Below are 17242 nucleotides of genomic sequence, written 5' to 3' on the forward strand. Positions count from 1 at the left end.
ATGGGGGAAAAAAAAATAAAGAATACTAATGCTTTTTTCTGACTGTGGCAGTTGGTTCTAGCTTATTACGGTGATTTTTTTTTCGTTTTTAAACAAGAACAGGAAAGAAAAACAATGACGGCACTAAAGCCCAAGGTAACTACATTGCAGCCTTCAGGAATTCGGTGGTCTGGTTGATTCTCAGCCAGTGGCTGGCACTGCAGATGGCCTCTGCCTGGTCCTTCTAGCCAGTCCCTTACATCTGGGCCATGTGCTCAGCTGGATTTGATCCCAAGGGGAAATGAAAATTGCACTTATCCTCTGGCTCCCTGGTGGCAGCTATTGCTTAGCCGCTATTTGGGATTATCTAAAGACCCCAGAGACAAATCTAGGGGAGTGGGGTGAAGTAGCTTATTTGAAGCACTGTTTTTATATATTCAGAGAAATCAATGTGTCATTTGCCCAGTAAGTGTGCTTTTTTTCTCTGCTTTCCTACTCAACTTGGATAATCTCCCTTTACTCCTTATGGCTGTAGATCCTGTTCAAAGCACTTCCCATCTCATTTTGCCTTAATCTGGGGCTCACACAAATAGGATATGACCAAACCTCACTTGGGCTTCAAACTGATGTACATTTTAAGCCAAAAGGGTTGAAACTAAGTAGGATGATGAGAGTGGCTGCTTTGGATTAACCCGCCGGTGCTGCCTCTTCCCTAGGCATACACATCTTGTCTCCACAGTCAGCACTCAGCAGCTGTTGTAAAGACATCCATTTTTCCCAGTGAGGCCTGGTCTGTTTGCTGCTTTGCTGAGATGGTAGCTTTAGAGATAGGGCAGTTAAGCTATCCTCAACCTGATTCCAGTTTCTTTGGACTCTACTCTCAGGACAAGGTCAGAACAGATTAATCCTTAACCCTAAGTGACAGACTCCTTAAAAAATCCTAAGCTTGAAAAATAGTGTAAGAATTCAGGTCCTGTTTTTTAAGGGGAGCCCACACTAGGCTGACGAAAGCAATAAGCCAAGTCTATTACTGGTACAGAGTGATTTTCCTTGTCATACCTCTGATGACCCAGGATACATGGGCATGTGAAGCCCCACTTCCTCCTTCTGACAGCCCAGATGGAGTTAAGGAACAAGGAAAGGCTGGGCTGTTTCATTCTACACAAGTCCATACCCTGGTGCCTTTGCCTTCCCAGTGCTGGGCTGGAAAGAATAGTCACTATCTCCAAAAGGTGATAGAAATCAAGGAACCAGGTCTTACAGATGATCTCCCATATGTATCAACTCCTCCATGGCCCGTCTCCTCCCATGTTTCCTGGGATCACACTGGGATGCAGCCGATAATTAAGAACACAATCCAAAGGCTGAGGGATAAATGATTTCTTTGGATTTACATTCTTCTTTGACATATAAATGCTGACTGAGTCAGTGTATGAGAAAAGACCCTCTTAAATAACACCATCTTTTATAAATACTAATTATTTTTTCCAAGTCTGGATTTCCTGGAAGTCACACCACTCACAATTAAACCTGTCTTCCATTTCTGCCATTTGAAAGCTGGTCTACTTCTAGCCTAAACCAGGGGAAATGGACAGAACTCACCACATTTATTCAACATTTTGACAGTGTTTTATTTCAAACTCTGCCCCCTATCCTGTGATAAGAAAATTCTGCTGGTTTGCTCCTGACAGTCCCTTCTGCAGAAGTAATTGGTATCAGATGTTCTCTGAAACATACTGTCTTTCATCTCGACCCAGAAGCTAGATATAAAACCTAAAAAAGAAGAAATGGGTCCATAGCTATGCACAGCAGCAACTTATCTGGGATTAGCCATCAGTCGTGGTTGCTGAAGATGATACTGCTAAAAAGACTCAACAGGAGAGAACACAGGTAGTTCTTTCTACTGCATGATAGAGATGGGTGACTTTACAGTTCCCAGACTCCCAGACTTCATGGCTCCCAGCCACCTCATGACCCCTGCTTCACTCCAGGAATTATTTTTGCCATCAGACTAGCTTCTGGGCCTCTCCTTGTGGCTCTTCATAGTCTTCCCAGGGTTTCAGCTGGGGGCCAGGGATCATCACCGTCTACAAGAGCAGGAAGCTGAGTTATCTACCACCCAAGCCCATGGCTTGCTCACCCACCTCCATGCCTACCCCCAACAGAATTTCCTTTCCCTGGTGCTGCATCACCTCCTCTCTCCACAAGGTGGAGCCCATCCACCTGGTGGCTTAGGATGCCATCAATACTGTTTCAGCTCAAACCACCACACAAGCTATCTTACCTTAAGGATGGGCTGCTTAGGGGGAGCCCATGAGGGGATGATCTTGCCATGCATTCTCCAGCTCCCATAGGGGTTTGTCAGGTGCTTTTCAAAGACCACATACTCCAGGACATCCTTGGGCACATCTTCTTGTCCATACATCAATCTGCCAAACCGGTCATAGATGGCCAAAGTCTGCAAGGATAAAAGCAAAGCTGGCCTGTTAGTTTTCAGAGTTGTTCTGTTTTGCTTTTGTTTTGTGTTTTGTTTTATGGGCATTTTTGTTTTTGCCACACAACCATTATTGAAACAACCATAACAAAACATTTAATGGTTAGAAAATAATTATTAGAATCAAAAGATCTCAGAATTCTGAATGCAGACTAACTGATCAGCTACAGACACTTTAGTCTTTTTTTTTCTTTCTCCTCTTTAATTCCCCTCCTCCTCCCACTTCCACCCCTGACCTATGGATGTTGCCATCTCCCCTTAAGAGCTGGATCTCTGAGGGTGGGGCGTCTCCTCCCACATGGTCGCGGCGTGCACCTGGTGCCAGGTGCCCCCGGGGCATGATGCCCCCAGTGCACTCGGGGGGCCTGGCACACCTGAGGGGGCTGGTGCACCGGGGCATGGTCCATGGCTTCACCTGGGGCATGAACCCAGGACCTTCGCGTGTAAAGCAGACATGCTAACCACTACACTATGGAGCCACCCCCTGACACTTTAATCTTAAGAGATTTTTTTGACTAGAGAGGGAAGGAAGTGAAGACCAATAAGAGTAGGAAAGAACATCCTTGCAACTGTCTTAGTAGAGTTAACTTTGAGAAGAGGAAAGGGTGCATTGACAGAGCAAGGACCACCACAGTGAACCTTTCCTTAGAACTCACAGTCCTGGCAGCTGTAGCCGGGACTCCAGAGGTAGGTGCCCAACCTGAGAGGGAAGAAAAGCTAGGAGGAAAGCAGACTGGTGCCTCTACCTGCCGGGTATGCATGCGGACGGTGACCTGGCCATACAGGTTGCTCTGGTTCAGCATACTTGAACAGCGAACCTGAACCACTTGGGGTGGCTCTAAAGATTCTACGAAGCTCCAGCGAACAGTCTTATACTTGAGATCCTCAACCATGTCCTGTGGGCAGAAGAGAATAAGTTCTGAGTTTTCCTCTCCCTTTAGGGAAGCTTGTTTCCTTTTACATCGGCTCACTTCTTGCAATACTACAGCCAACGTGCAACATTTCCCACCAAATGCTTTCCTGTGCTTTCTTTTTCACCTTCCCAAGTTTTATTAAACTATGGTTCAAGCCCACCTCACAACAACTCCCTTTTCACCTAACACAACTCAAGACAAATCTACCTCCTTGAGGATCCTTCTTCAAATCAATGAAAACCTCACTCCAGACTGCCAGCTTACCTAATACACCATTATCCTCCCATACACGTTCATAATCTGCTAATTATTGTGTGTGTTTCTGCTGACTGCTTATATGTTGCCTACCTCTTCATCTTTTAGCAGAGAACGGTGGGATTTTATAGCTAAACTGCTAAGACTAGGTTAGCTATACTTGTCTCTAGGGAGATGAGGATGAATTTATAGAAACTGAAGTTCTCATTCTTGAACCACAAAGTCCCCATTCTTGGGGGTCTCCCAAAGTACCTAGCACCCATTACCGTACAACGTAAGCCTCATGAATGCTTGTTAAATCCTTTATTATTGTGTAAGCATGTGTAGGCCGGTCTAATACCCTGATCTCAGGATCCAGACCCCGAGGTTTCAGTACTGCTTACTGACAGACTTCCCTTTTTCCTCATTTGCATGGGCTTTACCAGGGTTCACGTCATTATCATTCAGCCAAAAATGATGGAACTTCAGCTTTTGTCTTAAACTTCCTGGACTTTCAAAACTGATTCTTCATAGGAAAACCAGAGGTGATATCTAGAATATACGTATTCAGCATCCCACAGTTCTAAGGATGAGAACCTACCGGAAAACAGTTTTCAGTTGCTAAGGTATGAAGTCGGTCATGGTCTGAGCTAAAAAAGAAAGAGATATATATCATTGACTCTTGCTTTTATGATATCCCATGTGAAAGGTGAAATGGCTTTGAAAATGGAAAACAATTTAATTCATTTTTACAAACATTTTCTGCACTCCTACTATAAGCCAGGTACTATGCTAAGTCCTGGGGACACAAAGATGAACTATAATATGATTTACCAGAAAATCCTGAGCTCCATAGCAAAGTTAGGTTTGAATCTCAGGAATAGAAAGAAATTTCTGAAATTACATCCCTTAGATGAGCAAGAGACCTTTAATGGGACATGGGGACTGGACTTTGTTCTAAGCTGCAACGGGAAGCAAATTCCAACACAAGTAACAATCAAAAGCTCATCTTCTCTTCTCTTATCTCAGACACATCACCAGTACCAACTAGCTTGGCCTTGTTGAACCTAGACAAAAGATAATCATCTATCTTTTCTGGCCCGTCTTTCCCTCCACCACGCCCATCTTTGCTACTGCCATAGTGACCTAGTCATGCTGATTCTGTGCAATAAAAGAAAACAGATGGCAAACCCCAGCTCCTGTACATACAAGATTTTAGGAGTATTCCTAACTGAGGGGTTTCAAATAAACCCAAAAGCACAGATTAGTTTCTTTCAGATACACATTCATGACTCCCTACAGTTTAATACTTCCTAGATGGTTTGAGTCTTTGTTCCTTTGAAAAACCTTGTCTCTAATCCCAGAGTGGGTAAGGATTAGTTCCATTTGCTTCCCTTCCACCTCTATTCCTAATTAAAAGAGTCCAACTCATTTCTCCCACTGTAGCTCTAGACTAGACTAGACTGAGTTGTGGTAACAGCTACCATGGCCACCATGCCTGGCACCTCTGAATGAACTCTTCCTCCTCACTAGCCTGGCCTAGAAATCTTCGGTAGAAATAAATCTCCTTTTCTGAGTTTACTTACTATTTTGCAAAGAATTTACACTGAAAAATAAATGGAAGACATCTGTTTCTAGCAACATAATGGACTGAGCTAATGTGAAACTACTCCAACTATACACATCTAGAAATGTTAAAAAAAAAAATGTAACACAGACACACGCACATTTTAAAATAATCTAGCCTGGTTCACAAGAAAGGTAAATCCCTAGACGCCGAAAAAGGAAGAGGGAACTAAAACCAAAATGGAAAGAATACAACGTGCTACCACAACAACATAGGGATGAGGAAAGGATCTAGAATAGGACCTGATGGCTAGGGGTCTGACGCTTCATAAAACTTTGGACCCTTGAAAGATAAGGAGTTGGAACTGAGATCCCTGCATGAAGCTAGACTGTCAAGAGTCCTGCACCTGCAGGAAAGGGAGACTAGAAAAACAGTCCACCAATCTAGAGAGAAAACTTCTTTCTGTCGAGGGCTCTGAGTAGAGAAAAAAAAAAATTAAAATAAAAACATTGAAAATTTAAAGCCCTAAGCCCACATTGTTCTCAAATGTGGACACAGAACTATGATGGTTGTATGATAAAAGGATTCCTAAGCTAAGAAATTAACATAAAAACTGTCATCTGACTAGTGATATCCCTGGGATATCTGGCAGAAACACACACAAAATCTCTTTGGGAGCATGTTCATAACTTAGGTTGTTTAGAATTTCCTCAGAAGAAACACTTTCCACCGAAGATGAGCTTACAACTAAACATTACAAAACGCACCTGGAATCTACCCATCAAAACAACTAGTCAATTAAAAAAAAAGATCAGAACCACTATTTCAGAACTCTGGATTCTGATTGGATACTGATAACAACCAGGGGAGTGTCTGACAGAGAGGCTAATGATCTTGGGTAGAAAAACAACATGTACAAACTACCTACCATGCCCCTTCCCTCAGCCCTGCCGTGACTGTGAGGGCAATGGCCTGTGTTCTTCGGGTGGATGCCTGGTGCTAAGGCAGGCAGAGGGGATGCCCTCCAAAAACTTGGGGTTGCACATTTTGGTCAGTCTGCTGAATCACAGAGCCCAGAGCAAATGAGGCCATGGTTTCAGCCCTATTGGCTGCAGCAGCTTCTCCCACCAACATCAATCAGAAGATTTAAAGGCACAAAGGAACAAGAACACCTGTTTTGTTTTTATTCAGCCAGACATTTAAGGAAATCTTTATCAGGTCACTGGCTGCCTGCTGGGATAATGGAACGGAAACCTCATACTAATATACATACAATACATACAATAAATATACACTTAACAATATTTGTTTGGAGAAGTCACAAATGAATGGTGGCAGCAATGATAAGCAAAGTCAGCAATTCCTGGGAATAAAAGAATCTGATTTCCAGAGTTATCACATTATAATACTCAGAATGTCTGGCTCTCAACAAAAAATTATGAAGTATACAAAGAAACATAAAAGTATGGCCCATTCATAGAAAAAAAAAAAAAACTTGACAGAAACCATCCCTGAGGAAGTTCAGACACTGGAATTATTAGTCAAAGATGATAAATCAACTGTCCTAAATATGCTCAATGTGCTAAAGGAAACCATGGACAAAGAACTAAAGGAAATTAGGAAAGTGTGTTAACAAAATAAGAACACCAATAAAGAAATAGAAATTATGAAAAGAAACCAAACACTGGAGTTGAGAAGTACAATAATTGTAATAAAAAATTCACAATAAGGGTTGAACAGCAGATCTGAGTGGGCAGGAAAAAAGGATCGCAGACTTGATAATAAGACAACTGAAATTATCCAGTCTGAGGAGCAATAAAACACAAAAATCTTCAGCAGAATACGAGCAAATCAAATTCAGCATCGTACTAAAAGGATTACAAACTACGACTAAGTGGGATTTATCCCTAAAATGCAAAAATGATTTAACATAAGAAAATCAATGTAATACACCATATTAATAAAACGAAGGGGGAAAAACCTAACATGATTGTCTCAATTGACGCAAAAAAAGCATCTGACAAAATCCAACACCCTTTCATGATAAAAATGCTCAGTAAACTAGGAATACTTGAAAGAAATTTCTTCAACATGATAAAGACTTTATGAGAAAAACCTCACAGCTAACATTGTGGTCAATGACTGAAAACTTTCCCCCTAAGATCAGAAACAAGACAAGGATTTGGCTTTTATCACTTTCAGTCAATATAATACTATGAAGTTCTAGCCAGAGCAATTAGGCAAGAAAAACAAATAAAAGGCGTCCAAATCAGAAAAGAAGTAAAAATTATCTCTGTTCACAGACAACATGATCATATATGTAGAAAATCGTAGAGATTCCATGAAAAGTGTTAGCGCTAATAAACAAATCCAGCAGTTTCAGAATACAAAAGCAATATACAAAACTCATGTGTATTTCTATATAACAGTAATGAACAACCAGAAAAGAAAACTAAAAAAACAATTTCTTTACAGTGTATTACTGGCACAAAAACAGACATAGAGACCCATGGAACAGAATGGAGAGCACAGAAATAAACCCTCAAAAATATGATCAACTGATTTTTAACAAGGTTGCCAAGACCATTCAATGGGAAAGAACAGTCTCTTCAACAAATGGTGCTGAGAAAACTGGATATCCGCACGCAGAGGAATGAAGTTGGACCCTTACTTTACACCATATACAAAAATTAACTTAAAATGGGTCGAAGACTAAATGTGAGAGCTAAAACTATAAAACCCTTAGAAAAAACATAGGGGAAAAAACTTCATGACATTACATTTGGCAATGATTTCTAGGATGACACCAAAAGCACAGGCAACAACAACAAAAAACATATAAATTGGACTTCATCAAAATTAAAAATTTTCATGTATCAAAGGGCTATCAAGAGAGTGAAAAGACAACCCACGGAATGAGAGAAAATATCTGTAAAGCACATATTTATCTGTAAAGGATTAATACCCAGAACACATAGACCTGCTAAAACTCAACAACAAAATAGGAACACAATTCAAAAATGGGCAAAGCTTGAGTAGACCTTTCTTTAAAAAAGTATACTAACGATCGACAGGCATATGAAAAGACACTTAATATCACCAGCCATTAGGGAAATGCAAAGCAAAACCACAATGAGATACCACTTCATATCCACTAATATGGCTATTATTTTAAAAAATGGAAAATAACAAGTGTTGGTAAGGATACAGAAACTGGAAGCCTAGTGCATTGCTGGTGGGAATGTAAAATGGTGAAGCTGCTGTGAAAAACAGTATAGTGGCTCCTCAAAAAATTAGACAGAATTACCACATGATCCAGCAATTCCACTCCTGGGTATATACTCAGGTATACCCAGATATACCCAAAAGAATTGAAAGCAGGAACTTGAACAGATACATGTACACCAATGTTCATAAAAGTATTACCATAGCCGAAAGGTGGAAACAATCCAAATGTACCCCAACAGATGAATGGATAAACAAAAGTTGGTATATACATACAACGGAATATCATTCAGCCTTAAAAAGGAAAATTCTGAAAAATGCTGTAACATGGATAACTCTCAACACATTAAGCCAAGTGAAATAAGCCAGTCACAAAAAGACAAATACTGTAAGATTCCACTTACATGAGGTACTTAAAACAGGCAAATACATAGAGATGAAGTAAAACATAGGTTACCAGGTGCTGGGAGGAGAAAGCAATGGAAAACTATTGCTTAATGAGTACAAAGTTTCTGTTTGGGATATGGAACAAATTCTGTCAATAGATAGCAGTGATGGTTATGCAACATCATGAATGTACTTAAGGACACTGAATTACACATTTTAAAACGGTTCAAATGGTAAATTTTAATTTTATGTGTATTTTACCACAATAAATAAAAGCCCTTATTAAACTGATAATTTTTAAACAAATAATTATATCTTTGATTTTTAAAAAATAGCTATTTGTTAAAAAAAAAATTTTAACACAGACGTTAAAATAAGTGAGATTAGTATATTCAAGAAATTAGATCACAGAATGGAGAATTTTAGCAAAGAACATCACAAAAAAATCAACAGAAAATTCTAAAGGTAAAAAATAGTAAACAAGTATAAAATTAAGAACTCAATAGACAAGTTTAACAGCAGATTAGATACAACTGAAAAGAAAACCGGTAGATCAGAAAATATCCAGACTAAAGCTGGAGGGGGCAAAAAAGAGATTGGAAAATATAGAAAAAAGCCTAAGAGACATTTGGCACAAGTGAAAGTAGTGAAAATATCTAACATACGTGTATAGAGCCATAAAAGGAGACAAGAAAGTGGAGCAGAAGCAACATCTGAAGAGATGTTCTAAGAATTTTCCAACACTAAGGAGAAAAGCACCCAAAGATTTAAGAAGCAATAGGAACCCAGAGCAGGAGCAACACCCCCAACACCCCCACACACACACACCCCCATTGTAAATTGCTAAATACTAAAGGCAGAGGAAAAAATCTTAAAAGCAGACAGAGGAAAAAAAGAAACTTTAACTCCAAAGGAACAAGGAAAAATAGAAACAACAGAAACCAAAAGATGACATCTTCAAAATGTTGAGAGAAAATAACTACTAACCTGGAATTCTCTACCCAAAGAAAGCACCCTCTAAAAACGAAATGGGAAAAAAAGCCCCATAAGCAAAAAATTTAAAAAGTTAGAACTAAAAAAACTAAATGACAATAATGTGGAAGATGAATGAGGTGGTGACTGGAATTAAAACATTCTAAGGTTCTTGTAATAGCAACTCAAGAATACATGTTAAACATTTTAATAATAACAGACGTTAAAAGAACAGAAGTAGAATGTCATACTTTCAAACAAGTGAAAGGAATAAAAAAGGAAGAAGAAAATTATATCAATCCAATAAATGAAAGAAAAAGCAGCAAAGAAAAATCACGGCAAATAGAATGAACAAAATAATGTGCTAGAGAGGAGGCAAGATGGCATAGAAGGTAGTGGCAACCACTTCTAGCAACCGCACCAAAATTATAACAAAACTACACAGCAACCAGCAAACGGAGTCACCTGAGGTCTGGCTGAACAGAAGCCCTAAAACTAGGGACAAAATATAAGAGGTCACCTCAAAACAGCAGGAGGGGTGGAGACACGAAACGGACCGGTCCCACAACTGCATGTGGCAGCTGGCCTTGGTTTCAGATGTGGCCTCTCGAGGCCTAAAAGCCCAGCACGGGTAGCAGCCATATGTAGATTGCTTGGTGACTCTTACCAGGTGGCCCCGGAAGTGCACAAGCTGCAGCTGAACTTGGCCTGCAGCTGGACCTCCTCCCCCTCAGGACTATGCCACTGGGCCCCACAGCACACCTACTACATAAAGCCACTCTACTAAGACTGGGAGACTTAAGAGCCCTACCTAATACATAGAAACAGACACAGGGAGGCAGCCAAAATGGGGAGACAAAGAAGCATGTCCTACATGAAAGAACAGAACAAAGCTCCAGAAAAAGAGTTCACCAGAATGGAAACGAGCAATACACCAGATGCAGAGTTCAGAACACTGGCAATGGAGGATGCTCAAGGAACTTAGGGGAAGAGTAGATGAACTCAGTGAGAACTTTAACAAAGAGATAGAAAACAAAAATGGAGATGGAAAAGATAATAGGGAGCCAGTCAGAAACGAAGACTACAACATCTGAGATGAAGAGTGCTTTAGAGGGAATCAACAGAGTGATGAAGCAGAGGATCGAATCAGCAATTTAGAGGATGGAGTAGTGGAGGACACCCAATCAGAACAGCAACAACAACAAAAAAGAGTCCAAAAAAATGAAGATAGTTTAAAGATTCCTCTGGGACAACATCAAGCATAACAATATTCATATCATAGGGGCTATCAGGAGAAGAGAGCAACAAATTGAAAACCTATTTGAAGAAATAATGATGGAAAACTTCCCTAACTTGGTGAAGGGAATAGACATATAACCCCAGGAATTTGAGAGTCCCAAACAAGATGAACCCAAAAAGGCCTACACCAAGACACGCCATAATTAAAATTCCAAAGGTTAAATCCAAAGAAAGAATACTAAAAGCAGCAAGAGAAAAGCAATTAGTTACCTACAAGGGTGTTTGCATAAGACTGTCAGCCAATTTCTCAACAGAAACTTTACAGACCAGAAAGGTTTGGCACAAAATATTCAGTGATGAAAACCCAGGACATAAAATCAAGATTATTTTATCCAACAAAGCTATCATTTGGAATTAGACGACAGATAAAGAGCTTCCCAGACAAGAAAAAGCTAAAGGAGTTCATCATCACCAAGCCAAGGAAATGTTAGAGGGACTTCTTTAAGAAGAAAAAAATATATATCAAAAATATAAATAAAAAATGGTAATAACTACATACCAATAAATACCTCAAATGAAAAAGAATTAAATGTTCCAATCGAAAGATACGGTGGCTAAATAGATACGAAAACAAGACCCTTACATATGCTGCCTACAAGAGACTCACTTCAGATTAAAAGACACTCACAGACTAAAAGGAAGGGGATGGGAAAAGATGTTGCACGATGGACCAAGAAGGTAGTATGCTGAGTGGAGTTAAGTCAGATAGAGGAAGATAAAAGCCAGATGATTCTATGTATATGTGGAAGCTAAAGAACAAAATAAACAAACACTTGCAGGTGGAGCCGAGCTAGACCAAATGGTGAAAACTCCCAACAGCAGGGAGAAGTGTCAATGACAGCTATAGCCTCCAATTATTGCCCAGATAGAAAGTTCTTCCACTCCTCTTACCTGAAGCGAATAAAAATATGTGCCTAGAATAACAGGCGCTGAGAACATAATGGGTACAAGATAGGGAGTTCACTTACTTGTTTAGACAAAGGTGAGCTTCAATGAAGATATCCTTAGCTTTTTCAGGGAAGTCCTTTATTTTAAAATTAGCATCATATTCTCTTATCTTCCGTATTCTGTAAGATTAAGCATGAGAATAATTTCTAAAGACTTAGTACAATTTTCATAACTCACAACTTAATATTAACTTCCATTAATGTCTATCCACTTATTTGATAACTGTTTTTTTAACGTGCCAAGACCTGTAAATTCAACCTTCTAACTTGCACTTCATTATTCTAAAGAAAGATCAAGGTTTTTCATAATAAAATTTCAGAATTCTGGCATCAAAGAAAACATCCTATAAGTATTAAGAAAGAAAACATAGGTTTCATACAAAGGCTCAAGAGTCAGAATGGCATCAGACTTCTATATCACAACATTATAAGTTGGAAAGACAATGCAGCAGTGCTTTTAATTGAGGAAAAAAAGAATTTCTAGCCTAGAATTCTGTACCTGAGTAAAGTATAAATGAAGTGGCAGAGTAAAAGAAAGACTTTTTCTTAGGCTTGCAAGATTTCATTTTACCTACCATGTACCCTTTCTCAGGATAAACCATTAAAGAGAAAGACATAAAATCCAGATACCAGGGAATACAACACAAAAGTAAGGCAAAAGGAATATTAGGATGATCATAAAAGTAGATCACAAGATGCACGGTGGACCTGAATAGCAATGAGTACAGATTAAAACAGGTAAGAAGGCTCCAGAGGGATTTCTTCTTGAAGATGAAATTGATAAAAAACTTAATGAAATTAATAAAATACTTCAATGTACTAAGAGGAAATTTACACAACCAGGGGTTCTATAAGCAAATAAAAAAAAAAAGGCACTTAACTCTAGAAAAAATATATAAGGAAAAATCATGATAATGCACTGCATGACTCAACTATCAACACCATTCTCTTAGTTATAATAACATAAACAGGAAGTTCCAATCTAATTAAAATGTTAATATAAGTATATTAAGAGGATGAGAAACACCATAACCAAGTGGAATTTATGCCAAGATGCAAGGTTGACTTAACATTCGAAAATCAATTAATGTAATACAACAACATATCAACAAAAGACAAATATCACATGATCATCTCAAAAATGCTGAAAAAGCATTTGACAAAATCCAACACAGCCCTTCACAGTTTTTTCACCCAGAGCCTTGTTTGTACTGTTTTGTCTCCCTAAAATACTATTTCTCACTATACCCCTCTACCCACCTAACTCCAAGTAATTCTTTAGGTCCCAGCTTTAATGTCATGTCCCCAGGGAAGCCTTCCCTGAACATCTAGACCAAGTTATCGTTCCTGTCATGTTCCCATAGCACTCACACTTCACCATACCTCTAATTATTTAATTGTGTATAATCGGTATTTAATGGCTGTTTTCTTATCCTAGATGATAACTCTATGATAAAACCATGTGTTATGTTCATCATTATCATGGACCCAACCATCAAAGAGCTCAGGAAAGAAATACATGAATGGAAATCATCACAGTATAGGGTTTTTAGAAGTTGTATGTATAAGTGTACAGTTACAATTACAGCAAAGGCAGCTCCAAGAAAGTCAGGGAAGGCTTAAAAGCAGATATAACACTCAACTGGTTCTTGAGGAATAAACTGAAGTTACCGGGTGAAAAAAGGAGAAAAAAGACATTTTCAGGTAAAGGAAAGGATGTACAAAGACAAAGAGGCATAGCATAATACTATAGAATAACAGTATTAGGACTATAGTAATAAATATATATTATATAATAGCATTATAATACTGTAATAAGGAATTGGCAATTAGTTTGGACATGCTGAAGTTTAGGATGAGAAAAATGGAATAAGGAGATGACGATGGCGAGAAAGTTAAGAGCTATATTATAAAAAGCCTTAAATACCACTGAAGAAATCCAGATTTTATTCATCAGGTAATAGGGAGCCACAAAAATTTTAAGGAAAAAAGGTGATGTGATAAAATCTGTAATTAGAGAAATGTTATGGCCACATGAAAAATTAACATCGACTCGATACACTTGTGCATAGAAATCTATGACCCTAAAGAACCTTAAAGTGACAAATACTAAATGTATCTGTCTTTTCAACTAAAAGAGAGACTTAGAATAAGGTTTTAGCTTCAGCTCCTTAACTAAGGCTTAGCTAGTTCCCAAGAACAGGTCCATCTACTTGACCCTTTTTGGCTTTTCTTATTTTCTGAAGTTTAAATTCTAATATACACTTCTCATATATTCTTTTACTTTAAACTTTAAAATATGTAATCAAGTATCCTACAAACTTCAAAGTCACTCCCTAATGTAGCAAAAGCAACCAATGAAGGCTGAAATGCTAAGACTTAGAATGCCCATATTATTCTACATTAACTGAGAAAGAAAATACTGTGAAGTTGTTATGGGAGATATATACGATCCGATTAACCCAAGATGGTCTCTCCAGAGTAAAGTAGTAACAAGAAATTTTTATTCTGATACTGACTCCCAGTTGTTTCAGACACCTACGACAATTGTGATGCCACGTTTTTCTTCAGTCGCTCAGTTTTCTGTGCTAGTCCTTCCTTTGAAAGAGATGAGACCCGAGCATCACCCTCTGGAGGAACATAGGCATCAAAAATGCCAGCTGTAATGAAAGAAGGAGAAAAGTAAGAGAGCATTGAAAGACTGAGAAAAAGTCATCTTGAGGTCACATAAAATTAGGAGAGATCCTAGATTTAAAGTAGACTAATGAACTAGACTTCTGTGTAGAGGGAACTATGTTGCATTAGAAAAAATAGAATAAGATAATTTAAGTCTTCTCTCAGAGCTTCAGTTTCTTCTTACACAAAATGGGGAAATTTCACCCTTGCCTTGTAGAAATACAAAGATCAAAGATGACCTCAGGAAATACAGTGTATGCAAAGTAAATCACTATTGAGGCTCGACTGATTTTGTGGTTAATTAAATATAGTCAATCATAGTCCAAATTATTCCACATTTCAGATTAGCTCTGACAGGAGACTGGGTCTCAGAAAAACCATGCCTCACCTGTACAAGCCAGATGTATGGGACGCTCCAAACGTTCCGGAGGAATGACCACTCCTGCTTTTCGGGATTGTTCTATAAACTCCTTTTCTGATTTGTATTTGGGTTCATAAAGAGGAGGTGTGAAACGTTTTTTAGTTCTCACTGGAACTACAGCTATGGACTGAATCACCAGGACTGACTGGAAGCAGGAGAGGTTAGGATATAGGTAACCTGGAAATAAATCTACTATCTTAAACAAATTCTAGGCAAAGATAGAAAAGGTACATCCAAAGAATGACTTAGGAACAATCAAAAAGCCACGTATCAAGAGAAAAAAATGCATTACTTCCTTATCACTTATGCGTGTTTTTTACTAGAAGCTAGTAAGCAACTTTACTAATGGCACTCGACATTTACTGAAGTCTTTCCTTTAGTATGCTCCATAGTACAGGACTATGCCAACTCCTAGGGATACAGCGTTGATTAACGCAAGGCTTCTGCTTTGAAAGAACCTTCAGTCTGATGGGGAACTTAAACACCAGCCCAATATTGAAATGGGTGAAATGCTATTATTAAAGTATAAAAAAAGTCCTTTTCTTGGTATCTCCTCTATATTTACTGAGATTACATTCTGCTCATTCTCGTGGGAGCCTCACTGTAAACATCATTCTGTCGGTCTAGCTCCCAACTGATCAATAAACTCTTTAAAGGCCAGGTCTCTTTAATCTCTGACCATGAGGTTTGCTCAGGCAGGTATGGTGACAATACAGGACTCCCTCCTTTCCAGCCACTGTTCCATTTAGAACATTTATAAGAATCAAGGGGAAGAGATCCCGCCTTTCAAATCGTTCTTTCCCCCTTTAACTCTTTCCCGCCAGAGAGACCCAGACCAAAAGGGAGAAACTTAATCCCTGAGAATTTGCTCGCCCCCAATAGCCCTAACCCAGGAGCCTAGGTTAGGAACTCTACTCGGCCACAACTCAGTAGCTAGGTCCCGTCTATAACACTCTTCCCTAATCTTGATATGATTCGTATCGTTGAAGCTCAATAAGGACGACTGCGAAGGAAGTATTTCCCTCTATACTGTCCTCCTCCTCCAGCCCCTAGGGTCCTACCCGCCCCGTCCGTACCCACCTGCCGAGACCACGATCCTAAAGCCCTGGATAAGCAAGACAACCCCCGCAGCATGGGAGCTGCCATTTTGTTCACGCAAAGGCTGCTGGGATGGGGACTACGAGTGAAGAGCCTGGGGCAGGAGAGAAGGCGCAAAGGGCGGAGCTTACCCGGGTGTGGAATTTTTCAGGGTGCGCGCCCTCCGTCGAAGTGTGAGAGGCGCGAACGCGCACGTGCGCGTGGAGTACGGACTGCGCGTGCGCGCTAGGAAGGCTGTGGGGGTAGGGTGGAACGCACGGCTGTCACGCGCCAAACCGAGCGCATTGGAGCGCGAGCTGCGCTTGCGCATGAGGCTTTCTGGCGCCCAGGAGGTTTTGCATTCCTATAAGGTTGGGACATTGTGGCACCTTGTTTCAATAAGGAGGATAATGAAAAGGTGTGGCTTTTCTGAGACAAGTGTTTTTCTTCAATGCCTATTTTGTTCCCAGAAAGGGCAGTAACAAAGAGTGTCTGGGTCTGTATCAGACCTTAATATGGTATGTAACCATAAACTTGAGCCCTAGTTTTCCCAGTCTGTGCTGTGTGAAGAAAATTTTTTCTTAATGTCAAATTAAGGGATTGAATGACTGCTATATTGATTCAACAGATAGTGACTACTGTGTTACTGAAGCAAAAGACGTGTAGACTGACAAAAACATTTCTCATTTGTCATTTCGGGGAAGGAGGCACAGGATTAATAGTAAGAAATAATAGTTTACACTTAGAAATGTTTACTGGGTGCCAGGCAATTTTCTATGCGTTTACATATATTAATTACTCCTCACCACAAACATGAGTAATGGGCTCCGTTTACATATGAGGTTAGGTTGCAGAGAAATCAAGTACAAATTTTATTTAAGGTCACACGGCTAATAATTGGCAGAACTAGGATTCAAATCCAACCAGTCTAACTTTTTTTTTCTAAACGCCTGCAGCATCTGGTATTTCTAGGCGGGCCAAATACTAACGAGGCTCAACCCTGCTTAGCTTTGGAGATCAGGCATGTTCAGGGGTCATGGCCATAGCCAA

The 17242-nt window shown here is 39.5% G+C and overlaps 1 protein-coding gene across 1 annotated transcript; it reads right to left on the reverse strand.

Annotated features, from left to right (window-relative positions):
* Positions 1 to 1584: 1584 nt before the first annotated feature.
* On the reverse strand, positions 1585 to 16383 carry MRPL45 (mitochondrial ribosomal protein L45). The gene is made up of 8 exons (XM_039873676.1): positions 16196 to 16383; positions 15083 to 15260; positions 14561 to 14678; positions 12040 to 12138; positions 4223 to 4271; positions 3220 to 3369; positions 2264 to 2437; positions 1585 to 2066 (listed from the first exon to the last, which is right to left on the reverse strand). The coding sequence occupies exons 1-8, from the start codon at positions 16259 to 16261 to the stop codon at positions 1986 to 1988; spliced, it is 915 nt and encodes a 304-aa protein (XP_039729610.1). The 5' UTR covers positions 16262 to 16383; the 3' UTR covers positions 1585 to 1985.
* Positions 16384 to 17242: the final 859 nt, after the last annotated feature.

The sequence above is a fragment of the Pteropus medius genome, unplaced genomic scaffold (genome assembly GCF_902729225.1).
Source record: "Pteropus medius unplaced genomic scaffold, Ma_sr-lr_union100, whole genome shotgun sequence".
In the NCBI taxonomy this organism is placed as follows: domain Eukaryota; kingdom Metazoa; phylum Chordata; class Mammalia; order Chiroptera; family Pteropodidae; genus Pteropus; species Pteropus medius.